Source organism: Choloepus didactylus, chromosome 1, assembly GCF_015220235.1.
Source record: "Choloepus didactylus isolate mChoDid1 chromosome 1, mChoDid1.pri, whole genome shotgun sequence".
Taxonomy (NCBI): Eukaryota; Metazoa; Chordata; class Mammalia; order Pilosa; family Megalonychidae; genus Choloepus; species Choloepus didactylus.
In genome coordinates this window covers 70,287,758-70,305,171 of record NC_051307.1, presented here as the reverse complement: position 1 = coordinate 70,305,171, position 17,414 = coordinate 70,287,758, and the positions used below count along the sequence as shown (strand labels likewise).

The 17,414-nt window shown below is 35.1% G+C and overlaps 1 protein-coding gene across 2 annotated transcripts in view; it reads right to left on the bottom strand.

Annotated features, from left to right (window-relative positions):
* Positions 1–17,414, bottom strand: part of ALCAM (activated leukocyte cell adhesion molecule) — a 217,341-nt gene that overhangs the window by 28,129 nt on the left and 171,798 nt on the right. Inside the window, exons 7-14 of one of the 2 annotated variants that reach the window (XM_037835047.1) lie at positions 17,215–17,342; positions 15,560–15,692; positions 12,005–12,117; positions 9,836–9,971; positions 9,593–9,726; positions 6,671–6,803; positions 4,863–4,901; positions 4,451–4,568 (exon numbers count right to left, since the gene is read on the bottom strand). In XM_037835047.1, coding sequence (XP_037690975.1) covers positions 4,451–4,568; positions 4,863–4,901; positions 6,671–6,803; positions 9,593–9,726; positions 9,836–9,971; positions 12,005–12,117; positions 15,560–15,692; positions 17,215–17,342 — 934 coding nt within the window. The remainder of the gene's footprint in view (positions 1–4,450; positions 4,569–4,862; positions 4,902–6,670; positions 6,804–9,592; positions 9,727–9,835; positions 9,972–12,004; positions 12,118–15,559; positions 15,693–17,214; positions 17,343–17,414) is intronic. The other variant, XM_037835049.1, reaches the window with a different exon arrangement.

Below are 17,414 nucleotides of genomic sequence, written 5' to 3'. Positions count from 1 at the left end.
AGAAGCCACAACTTGGCTTAGCTAAGCTTCTACTACAAGCAGAGATGCCACATCATCTGTGTACTTTAGGGTATACTCCTACCTCCAGAGTACTTATCAAATGCTGGCAGGCAATCAAGGTCAAAGCTTAAATCTTAATTCCGAAGAAGTCTTGGTGAGGCAACAAAGTATATTTGAAATTGTATGGGATTTGGAGTAAGATGTTACTTGTGATAACTTGGGCAGGTTAATCTCACATAGCTTTAGATACCATGAAGTGGGGTTGATTGCATTCACTTCATTAAATTGTTTTAAGGATTTCAATAATAGTGTAAAAAGCACCTATCTTAGAGAATAGTAGGTGCTCATGTAGGAATAAATGGGGAAGGTCATTGAAAATGTGCTATAAATTGTCCTCCAGCACGATCTCATCATCTTTTCAATTTATTCAGTGGGAGTGCTCCCTTCCTCATGTGACATACATTTTATTTTAGAATGAGTGTTGATTAGAAAATAGTATTCAGTTAAAATCAACTTTCTTGTAAGATCCTGTTCCACATATCAAGAGATACTAATGGGAAAATACTTGACAGGTTTAATACAACATTGTTTCTTGAGGTTTCAGTGTTACAGGGAAGTTCTCTTTAGTTCTCTGGCCAATTTAGGACTTTCTCTTGTTCTTTTTTTCTTGAGAGAGAGTAATATAACATTATAATATTATATAAGTAAGGCAGTATGAAAATAGGATATTTGTGATTTTTAGATTTTCAGATTAACCATATATTATACAATAATTTTCATTAAAAGAGATATGAGTTCCACAGTTACAAAAGATAAATATCTTGTTAAGTACCCAAGATTCACACAATGAATATTCTGATATTACAAATATCTGGTTAATGTTTGCTCTCATTTGAGTGATAAGATACATGGTGTTTAGGGGGTCTCATAAATGCAACCAACCTGGAAATTACAGTTTTAATAAGCTTCTGAATAAATTTGTGGCTACATCATCCTCCCTTTACATTTTTCCTTTATCTATGGCTCTTTTAATTTTTTCATTAGTTCATGTGCTATAAGTTATGTGGTGGATTTGGGGCTCAAGTAGTATCATTTAACTTCCTACAGAACTAAAAAAGATGTTTGGAGGACAGAGTAGAGATAAATGGAAAAAAAATAATTTTAAAAAATCACTGAATTGTCTCTAGCTCATTAATATTCTTCTACCTCTTAAATAACCAGGCATGGAGTGGACTTAGTCAATTAATGCTGTTTCCTGGCACTGTCAGTCAATAACCTACACGCATGGGATATTATCAAAGTCATCTATTCTCATTATTAATAATCTCTAGTTTTAAAGAACTTCCAGTGAGAAGTTATATAGAGAAATGCAGCAGATGGGTCACCAGCCCTTATTCTGCCATAATATACCATACCACAATGGGAAAGGAACACAAATGCAAAGTATTCCTTTCTGTGGTTCTCCATACATGAAAGAGATTAAAAAAAAAAAAAAGTAGCTCATATCAGTGGAATGGGGAGTGCACGTTAGCTGAGTAGCCACTAGTAATATTTAAAAATGTATTTTTAAATTCTTCTTAGAAATAAAATATTGTTTCTCTCCCATCTCTCACAATGGCTTTTTAAATTGCCAAGTCAAAAAACTTCCCCTAAATGTTGCTAAAACTTCACTGCTTAGTTAGCATCCATGAGGCTGTTGAATAAAATGTTTGGCTCATAATTTAATTGTTGTAAAAGTTGTTTTCAGGAATAGGTGACTCAGTAAGTTGTTGATGGGATTATTTTGCAGAGTGGTAAACACAAGAATATGTTTCTCTAGGTATCTGGGTGAAAAGCTTGGTCATACCTTTGTTATAAACTCTCCTATCCATGTCAGACAGCGACGAGTTAGCTAATGATAGAAATGAAACCCTCATATTAATTTGCAAAGTTGAAGGAATTATCTGGAAAAGAAAAAGGGAAGAGAGTACAGTAGATCCAAAAATGGCCTTAGCAATTCTTAACTTGAAAGCCCTTATTATGAATCTGCATATATTCTGGATGAGTGACCTAAGAGGTTAACAACACTAACTCACTTTGCTAAAATGCTGGCTTATCTCTTAAGACACTAATAAGGAATAATCAGGAATGCAAAGCACTTAGCAAATCTGAAGTGTTCCACAAATTCTTAATAAAAACACTTTGATGCTTCTCATGAGAATTGCAGTTTATTACTTTGATTACCAATAATATTAACTCTATCAAGGTGGGTGCACTTTCAATTAAATAACAGTTGTTTAGATAGATGTTCAAGTCAGATGGTAAATGTTGCACTTAATTTAGTGAGGTACTCAAAAGGAAATGCATGAAGTCTTAACCTAAAGACATTATGAAGCCAAGCATACAACATTTATTTATCCCTGATTTTAATTTTGGGTCACCATATGGTAATAACCAATGAAGTAATTGAAGAAAAAAAAAATAACACATTGATTTCTCCTATTCATAGAAAGACAAACTATGTCTGGTGAGATGTCCGCAAATAGAATAGGATGATTGAAGGCTGGGGGTGCTCCAAAACTTGCATTTGATCATGGTGTAGAGGACTGCAGTTTATTTTTCCTCTAAATTTCAGGATGCAGGGAAATTTTATTTTCATTCTTTTAAGGAATGAATTTACTCTGGGGTAAATCAGAAGTCTTAGGTAAACAAAATGGAAACACCCTAGGGCCCAAGCTGTTCAATTTGTGTGTGCCTTACTGTGAATGATAAAAGGAGGATCAGATTTCAGTCATCAGGAGGCCTATACACCTAGGAGAATTTCTATAGGATAGACATTGCTTCTGGGCAGCTCTTTCCATTTCTTTTCACTTATGTGGTACAGGTAGCCTTCCAAATTTTTCATGAAGATCACTTCACATGTGAAGTATTTGTAGGTAAAACGATCATTGAGGAAAATAACACAATTGCTACCAAGTGACAGTCTGGGGGACTGCTCCAGAAGGAGATGTGAAGTGCCATGATCAGGAGTGGTGTGCCCCAGTGTGAGAACGGCCATGCACATCAACAAAAACACACAACAGAAGAAATCTATCTGCCTTACATGGCAAAAGCAAAGAAAGTAAGGCATGATGAGAGAAAGTAAGACCTAGTGATCACATGCAAACATTCTAAAACATCACTGCCTTAAATCAAATAACAATTCTGCCTCTTACTAGCTGTATATCTTTAAGCAAGTCATTTACTCTCTCTGCCTTTTCTCTTTTTTTTCAAAAAGTAAAATATGAATAATAATAGTATCCACCTCATAGATGTGTTGTGAGGATTAAATAAATGAAAATATTTAGAATGGGGCTAAACACATACTTCTTTTGCTGTGTGACATTAAACTTTCTGAGCTACTACCACCTTCTTTTGATTCGGCTCAAAATATCTATTTTGTACAATATTGCTTCATTGACATGGACATTTTTATAGGGTGAGGTCATGGTTCCTGATTTGAGTCTGCTTTTTCCTTTGGTTTTCTTTTACGTTAACTTACCTGTGTTGTCAAAGGGGTTATATAGGAAGTCAAGAAAATATAAGATTAAGTTTCAAGTTGCCACTAACTATCCACATCTCTTGGCAAAAATTTGTTTACGCATTTGTAAGATAGGGAGCTTTAAGCCTCTGAAACCAGGGTATGCCACAGAATAACAAACGAAACTTTTCAAAAAATACTTATGCTAGAACCCCACCCCTGCCTAATTGCACCTAGATATGGGAATGGGAGTGGGGCAATGAGGGGCCCTATGCATATGTGTGTGTTAAGAACATTCACTAGTTAATTTTATTTGCATTAGAAACTACTGTTAGATGAAAAGTTCATGCTCTTGGTATTATTATGACTAATAATTTTTAATCTAAAACACCATTAAAAGTTTTTTTTAAAGTATCTTGGTACATTGTCTAATCAGTTGTTAAAAAATTTGAGATAAAATTATGATGAATTTTTCTCAGAATTAGATCTTTATAGGGAGCAAAGTCACCTAACTAGAATAAGAAATGGGTGAAAGCAAGCTAACCCTACCACACCAGTAGCTTCCCTGCTGGCAAAACCTATCACTGCAAAGACACTGGCACTCAAAATCTTTAACAACCTCAGCCATATGGTTTAGAGTGGTTGATCTTTAGGCAGTGTATGGTTTGAAAAAATTCCACCCAGGCTTTGCAAAAATCAAATAATTGAATTCAGACTCTTGACTGAGAAAAATAAGCGGACATGTTAAATCACACCCCAATTCATGCCCCTGATGTTGGTTGGGAAAGTGGTCACTGTGAGCCTAAAGCAAAACAGGGTCAGCTTGATTTGGAGAAGCTGTCTTTCTTCTTGTAGAAGTTATATGCACAGCTGGAGTGAGCACATTAAATACATTTTATTTTCTCCCAGTGAAAGTCAATGAACAATGGAGATTTTTTTTCCATGACCTACTTTGATTTCTTCATGTACAGCCAGTAAACGACACCAGCAACAAGGGCAGCAAGGAGGAGACCAACAACGATTCCCACAATTAGCTTAGCCTGGTCATTCACCTTTTCTCTGTTTTCATCTACAACAAAAAAGAAAAATGCATGCAATTACAGACAATGCCAAGGACTTTTGAAAATAAGTCAATCTAGTTACAATTTCTTATGAGAAATGACTAAGGCTCATTATTACGCTTAACATGCAAACTTTACTTGTGATTTCAAAGGGTAAGATTTAGCATTCTCACTACCTTGCCTCATTTGCTATTTTAATTCAAGGCAAAATTGTGGACAGCTAAGAAAATTACTTCTACAATGAGACTTCATAAATCCTGAGCTGACAGTCAAGGAAGAAGAGTCGGCAACTTAGTACCTACCACTTATCTCGTCTCCCTCATCGTGTTCTGGAATACTTACTGAAATGAAAAATGTTAATATGAAATTAAAAACAAAATTTGTTGATAAATGAAAGTCACCTTTACCATTATAGTATGATGTAATAATACTCAAAGATAAAATATCTATTCTTCAGCTAAGAATAAGGTAAAAAAATTTACACCTAATAGAGCGTGAATTTTCCTACAAAGAAATTAATCTTGTTTTAAGGAAAGGAGAGTAGTTAAAACTGCAAAGGCATTAATCTACCATAGAAAATTTCTCAAATGACAAGCTATAGTATTACTCTGAAATCCATATTAATTTTCCCACTATCTACCACCTTTTCATAGTACTCCTTTTTTTAAAAGGAAACCAATTGCCACATATAAAATATACAATACAGTGTTTCTTAACTAGAGAACAAGAGAACTTGCCACTAGAAAAATTCTCAAAGTGGTTGGGGTAGAGGTTAAAATTGGGGATGTCTCAGAGTTTAAGATGAAAGATACGTGATGTTTGCAAAAGCCCTTCAAATGACCCTTTTTAAGAATAACTGCAGCCACAGATTATCATCTAATATTAAACTACATAAAATTTTCCTCAAAGTGCATGGGCCTGCATCAGAACTTTCTGTGATACTTTTTAAAATGCAGATTTCCAGAACTTTCCTCATATATACTAAATTAGAATCTCCTGAGGTGCTCACGAATTGCAAATGACTGTATTAAATGTTGATCAAGCCACTGTTAGGTCTAGAAAACCGAAATACACTACTCAGTGGATTGGAATTAAAACAGAAAGACTTGTGTTCAGAATGAAGGAAAGATTCTCTTCCTAGATAGGACAAATCAATACTCACTGGATTGAATTCTGAGAAGTCAATGCTCTTATTTTAGAGTTACATTTGTTTGATTCTTTCCTCAGGCCTTTATATTCCATTCATAATCTGTTTAGGAAGGCCATTATCTTTCACCAATTATTTTCATCTAGCACCATCTAATTCCTGGCCAGATAAAGTCAATAAATCTCACAAGATTCCAGCTGACTGGAGAACAGAGTTTGTAGGGTCAGTCAGCATCCTGCCCAGAACAGAGCCACATTCTAGACCTGTCCTGAGTTAGGGTTGACAGCAATAGGCACAACAATGGAAATGAAGATGATCATCGGTTATTGGAACTGTTAGTGACACATGTATTACTGTAAATTCATTATTGACAGATTTTTTTTACTTTCTTCGAGATAATTTCCTTTATCTGATTTTTGCCTATGATTAAAATGATGACAAAAAGAACAATTTTTGAAACTAGATTTCATGCATTCTATCATCTTTGCTACTAAATTGCTGAATGACTGCAAGCATGTGGCACTCCTATAAAACTAAGGGTAGGATAATTACCACATAGAATTGGAATGCAAAATAATAGATTAAAGGGAATTAGAAATTTACCAAATTTAAAACTATTACAAAAACATTTTAACATAATCTTTGAATTATGTCTACTCTGAACACAAAACATAGTATAAAATAAGAAAAACCCAGTGTATATCCTCTGTTGCTCTTGAGAAATATTTCTGTACAGGGTAAGGTCTCTGAGCCATAAAACATGATTTAACTCTGAAGACAAGAATAGTACAAGAATGCACACCAAGGAGGAAAAAAAAAAGGAGCTAATGATGATGATACCAAATGCAAAATAAATAAAACTTACCATAATGTAGAACAGGAAGATGGAATTGAAGATTTTAAACTAATGAAGAATAACTTCAAATTTTCTTATTTTTTTAATGCCAGAAATGAAATACTCACTAGCAGAGACATTCAAGGAGTTTACTGTTCTCTCCAGCTGGTTTTCTGCTGCACAAGTTAATGTAACATTCTCTTCAGGGGAAATGATAATTTTACTATAATACCTGCCATTGATATAAGGAGATTCCTCAGTCTGCAAAAAGAAGAAAGAGGACAGATTTAGAAATGGACATGTATTAAAAGCATGGTTCAGAGTCATACTTAATGCAACAGGATCAGTGGCATGCTCTTTGGTGCTGTCAGGTGAGCAAGGGCTTATGTACGGTCTTAGATTAACTCCAACTTCAGGCTTAGATCTACAGCAGGGGGGGGAAATGATTAGTAAATACCTTATGGGAGTTCTATTTATGCTTCTACTGTGACCTCTAGTAATGTATTCTTAATTAAACTCTTTGTTTTCAATAGATGCTCAGGTTTAGTCACTTTTTCAGCATGGTGGTTACTTGTCTCAAATCTTGAAACTAGATTTCATGATGATTGATCACTAATTTTTCCAAAATAAACTTGATGGATTTAATTCTTATTTGTGAATTTAGTCATTGTTCTTCACTACAGCAGTTAATTCCATTATCTTAAACCATTATATTCAAGTGTATATGTATGTGTGATTTGTTAATGGGAAAATCAAACCATTTTTCTGAATATTCCTGAGCTAATTGCAGAGGACAGTTTCTTTTTTCAGTGACTGCTAGATTCACTTGATTTTTGCAGTGTGTTAATGAGGACAACTATTGCATTGAATGACTCCACACATAAGGGGCATTTCACTTTGATATCCTCCCTATGACTTAATTCCTAACATCCAACATCACTTAAGGAAATATGTACTTGCACTCTTTTCTTGGTAATATTATTCCCATCATGTCCTGTATTGTTTTCTATTTTCTTTCTCCTTAACTTCATTGTAAGTGCCTTGAGGACTAGAACTAGTGTCATGCTTTGGGATATCTTCCAAAGTTCCTACAGGGGCGGGGGGGTTGGGATATATAGTAGGCGTAAAATAATAGATTAACCACGTGATTGAGGAGAGAACAAATAAAAGACCATGGATGGATCAGCAAAAACCTAGAACAAGAAAAATAACATATCAGTGGTAGACCAGAATGAATCCTTCTCCTTGACAATGAAGAATGGCATTATTATTTTTATCCTCATAGTAAATTCACCTGCTATTTTTCTACTTCCCAGGAGGATTTTCAGATGACTTTCTCACTGAGTCTTGTTTTTGTTACTTTCATCACCACTAAATCTATTTGCTCATTTCTAGGATGTCCTTCTAAATCTTTGTATCCCCTCATTCATCAATTATTTATTGTGTGCTTATTTTTCTTTTTTCTACGCCCTGCATTATCACTGCCTAAAGGTTCTCTTTTGCTGCATTTATCACTTAATTGAACTACAGAGCAATCATAATAGAGTAGAAAAGAAAGCCATCTTTGATGTTAAAAATAGATGTGTAATTGTCAGCAATTTAGATGATTCAGATCCTTATTGAGGGTCAAGAAAATTGCATTTCCTCAGAGTTGAAGGGACCACATGCTCTTGCTCACATGCTGTCTCATGTCTGTTCCTGTCACATCTAATAAAGTCAGGGGCCATTTGCTTTACTTGTGTTCATTCCTTAGGGGGCTTTCCATATCTGGAGCCTTGCAGGTATGTATGCATCACCGTAGGAGAAAGAACCAAAATTCACCTTGTTCTGCAAATGTATTGGATAAGCAGGACCAGTGGCATACCTTCCCTGGTCAGGGGAAGATTTGAGATTTTAATTTTTTCAATGCATTTTTTATTGTGAGCTCTAACATATACACACAACAGTGATAAATTTCAAAGTACAATTTAACAAGTAGTTAGAGAGCAAGTTTTAAAGAATGTCGTGGGTCACAGTTCCACAAAACTGTAACATCAAAAGTTAACACTTTTCTGTATGTATGTTATATTTTACAATGATAGAAATAGCTGAAGTTGTGGAATTGAGATTTTTAATTTAAAATTAAACTACTGCAGCTCTTTGTTTTATGCATGCCTTCTCAAATTTCAACTGGGTCCAAAGATGGGAAGAGAATTCAAACAATCAAATGGCACTTGGGGGTGCTTCTGAAGAGTCTACCTGGCTCCACTGAGAGGAGAAAACATAAAGACTGTTGTGGAGAAAATGGAATTAACAAGTATGTCGGCAACCCAACAGACTGGCAATTTAGTGAGATTACAGCTGGGAATCCCTAGTGACAGGCCAGATTCTCACCCTTTTTGGTCAAAGACCTAGTCTTAAGGGAAAATCACTGGTACAGTTCATAAGTTCTTAGCCCACTTATTACTACTACAGTGTTCTGCCAAGGGTCTAAATATTACAATTTGGTCTATATATCCCCTTTTATGTGGAAGGACACATCCTAGACACCAAATATTTGGCTTGCCTTATTCTCACCCCAGCCATGGTACAGGCAAATAAGACCATATGTTCACAAGCAGCGACTGTGTTCTTCACCACCCCCCAGGGCCCAGTTTTAAGAAGAGGTATCCCTTAACGTGCGTACATAAGTAAAGTAATGGAGACTACTTATTCTCAGATGTGTAAGCTTATGATGCAGAAAAGTGTACACCTTAATGTGTTAATTACCCAAGTTTCAGGAATTATTGACCATGGAACAACACCCAATTTACATTAGGAAAAAAAAAAAAAACAAAAAACAACAGATACTGAGCAAAACATAATGGTTCTTCCATTCTCTATGGCTCTGGGATTTAAAATATCTCTTTGAGCCATGTTCTTCCTTTGGGAAAATTAAGAAGTTAGCAAAAGCTTCCTCTGAAAATATACTCCAAATTTCATGTTGATAAAAACCAGTCTACAGTTTAGGAACCAAAATAAAACCTTGTCTTGGACCAAGTGCAGGAAATAACAAGGAGACAAATACTTGCTTGGTTTATGACGCTTCCACTGCCGGTAATTGTCCACTGTATAGCTGGCTTCGGAAACCCTTCCACGTGGCAAATTATTGTTTTAGACAGTCCACTGGGATCAGTTTTCTTTGTCATTTTGATTTGAGGTTTTCCTAAAAATATCATTACAATTAAAATAGGACGTTGAACTGAGATCATAATAGAAACTAGCTATCAAATTTTCAAAGAAAATTTTGAATTGCTGCCCAACTATTTTATTACCTTCTACAATAAGAGTCAATGACTCTCTTTTCTTTAGCCCTTCAACCTCTTGCAGAGCAGTTTCACAGACATAGTTTCCAGCATCTTGATAATGAAGACTAGGAAATGATGGGCTAGATCGAAGCCTGATGTTATCCTGAGTAAATGAAAAGTTAATTACTTCACATGGCATAATTATAACTCTCAATGTATTTATTACATAATAATTAGGCCTAAAACCATTCTTCTGAATCTAATGAAACTGTAAGCTTCTTCTTCCTAACTTTAGATACTTTCAAATATAGATTTCATTTTTCCTAGTAGAATTTTATTTCAGGCTCCTCCATTTACTGAATTTATAATTTGGAGCAATTTCATAAACTTCTGTGACTCAGTTTCCTTATTTGTGAGATGGGGTAATGATTTTACTACTTATAATTGTTATGCAGACTTAATTAGATAAATGATGTAATGTGTTTACATTAAGGAAAATTTCAGTCAATAATAACTGCTCCTTGTAGTGGATTCAGATGATCTAAGATGAACAGACATGGAAACTTGAGGTACCTAAGCAATGATAGATCTAAAGGCCTCAAAGTCATTTTGTATTGTTCAGTTATCAAGACATGGATCCATTACTGAGTCATGGCAATTATAACAAAAATTAATGGCTTTTCTAACAACAGATTACTATTTTAACTCATATCAACAAAGGGAATGTAACACTGAATTTAAAACCACCTGATATACAGAAAATAATCCTATCTATTTTTCTGGGAATTGAAATTCTCCTGAACAGACAACTAAACTGTGATTGTTGTCCACTATGATTCCCTCCCCCCATCCACTAACCATTAGCCTGGAATACTGATAAGGCATACGGATGTTAGGTATTCAATTAACAACAGTGACTGCAGTCACTGTAGAAACTGGTTGAGCAACAGCAGAATTAGTATCACTAGACCTGTGGTAAATCACACTGTGGGCTAGAACTTGTCTAGCCCATTGACTGCTGACTACTATATATGTATCATGTTAAATGTACAGCCTATTGAGAGAACAAGAAATTGTTGAAGGTGTGGCTAAAAGAAAGTGAAAATAAGAAACAGCTCTAACAGTAAGAGAGTAAATAACAAAGGAACTTGCATTAAAAGGGGTCAGATTAAAAGAGCAGATAGTACAGCAATATAAAAATAATTTATATTTTCATCAAGAAGAAACTAGCAATATGTTTCTCAAAATTTTTTATAAAGTTTATTCTTGTCAACCCCTATTTCAAACAGTTTTTGTGTGTTTTGTGAACACATCACTGATTAAAAATCAGTGCATGATATGCTTCTGTTAACAAGTGCACTGGTTGCTTAGATATTTGAGCGGAGAACTCTCAGTCATGACCTTTTCTTCAGTGATAACCTTGTTTCAAATCACTAATTCAATCCTACTTTCTCATTCTAAAAAAATAGCAATGATTGAGTCCCCAGATAATGGCTTACATTTCAGACAATTGCAAGTATGTAGGTACTAACTCAGGAAACACCAACCAAGACCTTAGTATGCTCCAGGTGTTGTTATGGACTATGGATGAAAAGGATTCCTAATATTGAGGCACTCCTAATCCAGTGTAATCCACATCCAGAAATGTAAGATTAGTTTTGGTAGCAGAGATGCAGTGAGGTGTGTGACCGGAGCATAAAATTTACCCCCAGTAAGGCCTGAGCTATAGTCTCTCTTTGTCACTGAGGAGGTACCTGGTTTCTATTGTCTGAATGTCTTTGTGAGAAATATAGGAAAACTGATAAATGCCCTGGATGTTTCACAGGTTGTTGCGTCAAGTGGGTCTAGTGTAGGTTAAAATAAATCGGAAATGCTTTAGCCTTAAAGTATATAACTACGTATGGGTATGTGTGTACAATTACTCCGTATATACACGTAATTAAAGTAATGCCCCATACTAAGCTTCAGAGCATTAGTTAAGGTTACCATACTGTTTTTGAGTACCTTTAAAATTGTATTGTGGTTTGATTTTTATTATTACACATAGACAGAAAAGAGAGAAGTATGAATGTGGGTGTCTAAACATTATAACTGAAAATGCATTTTTGGATATAATATAAAATGCAAAAAAAAAAAAAAAAAACCTAAAAAAGAATCAGTCCAAACAGCATGATATTACTAAGATATATTACTTACTTTCATCCATACCACAGTTGCATTTCTACTAGCAGATATTGTGCATGATACAGGCAAGGCATCGCCAATCTGTTTGGTCACTTCTCCACTTGGATTTAAGGACAAATCCAAATCTGTGAAGCACAAAATCTTCTTGAAATGCACCAGGAAAGTAATTTTGGGAGAAGATGAAAGAAAAAAAAAATCCTTCTAACTGCTTCAGAACTGATTTATGTGACTGAAATAACAGGACTGTAGTTTAATCAGTCTAGTTTTTTTAAGCCAGCTTTGGGCCAATTTGGACAAGTGAATGGTCAATCTAATTGATTACGCATTTATTTAGAGTTTGCATGATTGATGTTTTGACTGCATATTGCCCTAGGATCCAACACCTTATGAAAACAAAAATTAAATCACCTGGAAGAAAATAGAGATAATAAGTAAATATTATAAAAAGAGTTGGAAAATAAAGTATATTTAAATAGCAGGTGATAAATTAGAAAACCATGACGTAATCTGTGTGTTTTTTCACAGAGAATTGACTATAGTAATCAGACAATTTTTAAAAATGGTACTCCATTTCTCATGCAGTTGAAATTTTAAATAAGATCTATTGTTAGGTACACTGTTAGCAGATACCACTTTTTACAGTATAGAATATAAACACATTTGAGGATGCAGAATCTTTCAGATGAAAAATTATATCTGTAGAAATCTTATTGTCATAGTACAATCTGAATGAGGAAAATTCAATTCAATTTAACAAACATTTATTATAGAGTTACTATGTCCCATAACTGATGTGAAATACAGAGATGAATAATGGGCTTGCAATTTAATGCACTAGAGCAATATGCATTCAACTGACTATAATTCAAGGTGCATGAAGTCAGCACCTAGTAGCAAACCTGGTGCAGTATCTGTTCATGTGCCTGGTTGAGATGGGCTTTGATAGGTGGAGACGTAGGGAAAATGTGTGCCAAATAAGCAAAGGCAAAGGAAAGAGCGCATTTGGCTGATTTCACAATGGTGAGTAGTCTGGTATGAATAGTTTTAACTCATTGAATTAATTGAGGCTATATTCACAAAGAATCTTGGTTGGGAGCTGGGACTTATCCTATGGTATTGGGAATTTGTCATTGTCCCTGTGCTTGTCCTTTGATGTACATGTTATAATCACAATTTGTTAATTGTTTGAAAAATCATTTTAAATGCTTCTCTCTCCTCTTAAGCTAAAAGCACCATGAGGACAGGGACCCTGACCTGATTTGTCACAGTTATATCTTAAAGTGCATGCCACATGGCATGCTCTCAAAAATTATTGTTGAATGAATAAAGGGTAAAAGCATATTTTATTGACTTCTTGCTAGTTACCAAAAAAATGCATGTCGCATAGTAAAGTGGAGTTTCCTCAGAGTATTAGGGCAATGATAATTTCAGATAACAACTTTTATTCAGTATGAGTAATAGGCTTTGATTAGCTAGACAGTTAACTTGCCAGTGAGAAGACAAAAAATGTGATTTTAAAGGATGATGATGAACTCTTGAAGTTCTGATGAAGAATCTATATGTGCATGAATCAGTAGAGGAAAAGCAGATGTTTCCTCAGTGACAATGGATTTATGGCCGAGAGCTCTGATAAGAAGTCTGTTCTACCACCATGTATGGGTGTGTGTTGGTGCTTCTCGACCCACACTCCCTTGAGTCACCTATAGAAAGGAAACAAGTCTTGTTTTTGGAGGAAAAAAAAACAAAACAAGAAATCAAACAGAAATGGGCAAAAATAGGATTTATACATTTTATTTCATATAATTTAGAGTAAAACATGATTTACTTGCAATGATTTTTGGCTTTTAAAGAACAATAAAATCTTAAAATCCAATATTACAGTCTGTCAAACTGAAATGCATTTTTAAAAAGTGCTGAATTCAATTAAACTGTTACTGGTTTGGTTGTAACTTTTTTCCCTATCACTGCTGACCATAGCAGCACTATGGGGCTGCAGCCAAGCTTTTGCCTTACTGGCCGGCTATCTTTCTCTCCCTGCCTGACCTACCAGTAATAGAAACAAGAGCCCTCTCATTTTAAGGCCTTGTGTGCCTAGCATCTTTTAAACATAGGGACACTATACGATCTCAATGGCATTGAATTATTGGTTATTGGCACAAAGAACTCATAGATCTCATGATCAATGAGATCAGAGAGTTATTTCATAGGCGATTCTATCTGCTGGCTATGTTTCCTCACTTCACTACTTTTTTAATTTTTAATTTTTTTTCTATGAACAAGTCCTGGATAAATGGTCCCATAACTGGCTGCCTCTCAGAGAGAAAGAAGCTCTGCTGTTATTGTGAGAGGTCACTGATTTCTATCCAACTAGGCCCTGATGGTGGATATATTCAAATCCTTGCAACATGAATATGGAGCAAACAGAAATGGCTGGCTGTGAACATTTCTTAACAGCCCAGTGTTTCTATAGGGATCCCCAGGGTGTGTTCCCAATTCCAGATACACAAAAGTAACCATCTGGTTCCTCTGTTTCCCAGTGAATGGTTTCTTCCTCAAAGTTTCAGCCCCTATCCCACATTTTTTCCTTGTATTATGGGTGGAGTGAAACGAAACACTTAGAACCTTTACCCAAAGACAATTTCCTTTGAAACAAAGGAACAACTCATACTCAACAAGATTGCAGTTGGAACAAAACTAGAGGAAACCTTATTCATGGTAGTTTTAAGTGCAAAGGACTTACTAGAAAGGTTGGCCTGTACTTTAAAGCAATAAGGGCACCTGCTTATCAGGCAATCTGTGAATTCCTAGTATCTCCAAGGGGCAGGGCAAAGCAGTTTCCCATTTCCATGATGCCCTTCTTCAGATGCATTAATAATGTGGACCATCATGAATTACAAAATAAAGAACTCAAGTAAAGTGTGTTTTGTATACACTTCTGGATATCCCTGTTTCTACTGGATTGGATTAATATAACGTTTCTAGTATGAAGATTAAAAACAGCTCAAAACTCAATAAAAGAGGGTGTTCAAGGTGATTTTGAAGAGATTCTGTTTCCAGAAATTTCCTTTGTCTATATAGAGTCCATTTAACCAATGAATGACTTTTAGTGGTCTCTTCTTCCTCTTTCAAAGACTGAGTCTTCAGTAACTTTGTGTTGTTTAGGTTTGGATGCTATTATTATTCTCAAATAGAAAAGATATTTAATCCAGTCTTTTCTGAGCCAACTGCAATTCTTATGAACTTCTATACTTAAATACTTTTTTCAAATATAAAATGGGCTGTTTCTTTAAGATCCATGTAAATTTTGTTTACTGATACCAGAAGTTGAAGACATTTAGAAAGAGGATGGAGGTTTATCACTGCAAAAAATTGCAATTATCAAATTCATGTAAAGTTTAAGTATTGCAGTGCAAACCTGGGTCAAATTTGGGCTGACTGATGCTCTTCCATGAGTCTATTGAAACCAAGTTAAGAAAGATATGGTTACAATTTACTTGAAAAGACAGTCAAGTTAGAATATTAAGGACTTCTGAAGTGAAGCTGGTAATGAATAAGATGGTGACTTACAGTGAACCGTGATGACTGTTGAAGCAACCATAGTTTTTTCATCTTTCAGGGAGCATCTGTACTCTCCTGTTGCATTGCGCCTCACATCTGTCAATGTGTAAGTATTTGAGCTTCTTATTCCTTCTGGCTGTCCCTTTTGATAGAGGCAAATGTTAGATGATTACACTTAGCGACAATGAGAACAGTTGTGTTTCTTGATGAGAATGCCATTTTCTCAGAGGAGAAAGAAGGATCATATTGGAAAAATAAGCATACATGGTTGCGTTACCAACATCTGATTCCTGGAGAAATAATATCTTGGTTACAAGCAAACTGAAGAGCTAATTTATATTGTATTGAGTATATCTATTTTATTGATAGTGCGGCTTGTGTTTGAGCTTTAAAGCAGATTTTAAAAAATTTCCCAATATTTTATTTTTATATTTATGCCTTGTCTAATTCCACAAAAAGATATGAAGCAACTAAAAAGAAAACATGCCAAACATCTAAAAGGAAGAAAGGAAGGAAGGAGGGAAGGAAGGAAGAAAGGAAGGAAGGAAGGAAGGAAGAGGAACATGAGAAGAAAGAAAGAGAAAGAAGAGAGAGAGAAAGAAAGAGAAAAAAAAATTAAGACCAGGAAAAATATAGATTACTAGGAGTATATACTATCAAGAAAAAATAATCAACAGGTATTGCTGCTGAAATTGTGACACAAATTTGTCTATGACATCTCTGATAGCCAAATTGAAAACATAATTAGTTTCAAATTTTCATTTGTGCTTCAGACAAAAACAGCAGGCCAATTTATTAGGAGAAACAAAGTTTTCTGTCAACATTTAAGTCTAAGAGAAATTACTTATACTAGTCTTCTAAGTAGTGCAGTGGGTGACATTTGTAAACACATGCCTGCAGAAAATGCAGTTTTGGTTTGTATATGGCTTCCCTCAATGTAAGGTGATGTCAAACACAAATCAGTAAGGGCAGTTCTGTGGTGGAGCAAGCAAGTGCCTTCAGAGACAGAGCTCTCTCAAATTCTGTCTCCATACCACCTAAAATGACATCTAGAACACATTCTAGAGGAATTTTCCAAATTATTCTCCATATACGTCATTTCTTTCAGTAAGATATGCATAAAAGTTGAGGAGATGGAATTTCAAGGTTATATCTTCTGACCAGAAATGGCAGGCAGTTTTAGTCTATTGAACAAAAAATAATGTGCAATGGAACAGTTCCTACTTCACAGGGTCAGAGGTATATTCAGGATGACACTGTGGGGTTTAGAATCCACATGAGACCATTCTCCTGTCATTGTTAGTCATTCTCTAGTTATCTGCTTCTGAAAAGCAGATTCTCATAGCTGATTTGGATAATGATTAAATTTCGAGTACCTGTAATTACAGTTTCTCATGGTCAGCTTTTTGCCCCCTTTGTCCCTGAACCCTTTTAACTTTGAAAAGAGACAAGAACACTGGCAGGTACAGAAGAAAGCTTTTAAATGAACATTCTACAGGTGTCCCTTTTCCCCAAGAATAAAATCCTTTTTTACTTAAGTTACATGAGTACATAAAATTCTTAATGTCAGCCAGATGCCAAGCAACAGTACAAAATAGTAAATGAAAGTAGTATCCTAGTTCAACATAGTAGTTTAGTTCTAGTAATAATGCTTAAGCACTTACTGGTAAGTAAAATAAAAACTCTTCAGGAGGAGGGTTGCCATTTCCCAAGCATTTAAGAGTGATGTTATCCCCTTCTTTGATGGAATTTTTTGGTGGCAGCACTTGTATTGAAACCTGTTCTGTAGGATCTGCAAAAGTCACAGACACAATTTAACTGTTTTCATCAAGTACCATATTACTCTGTACATACAATGTAAATG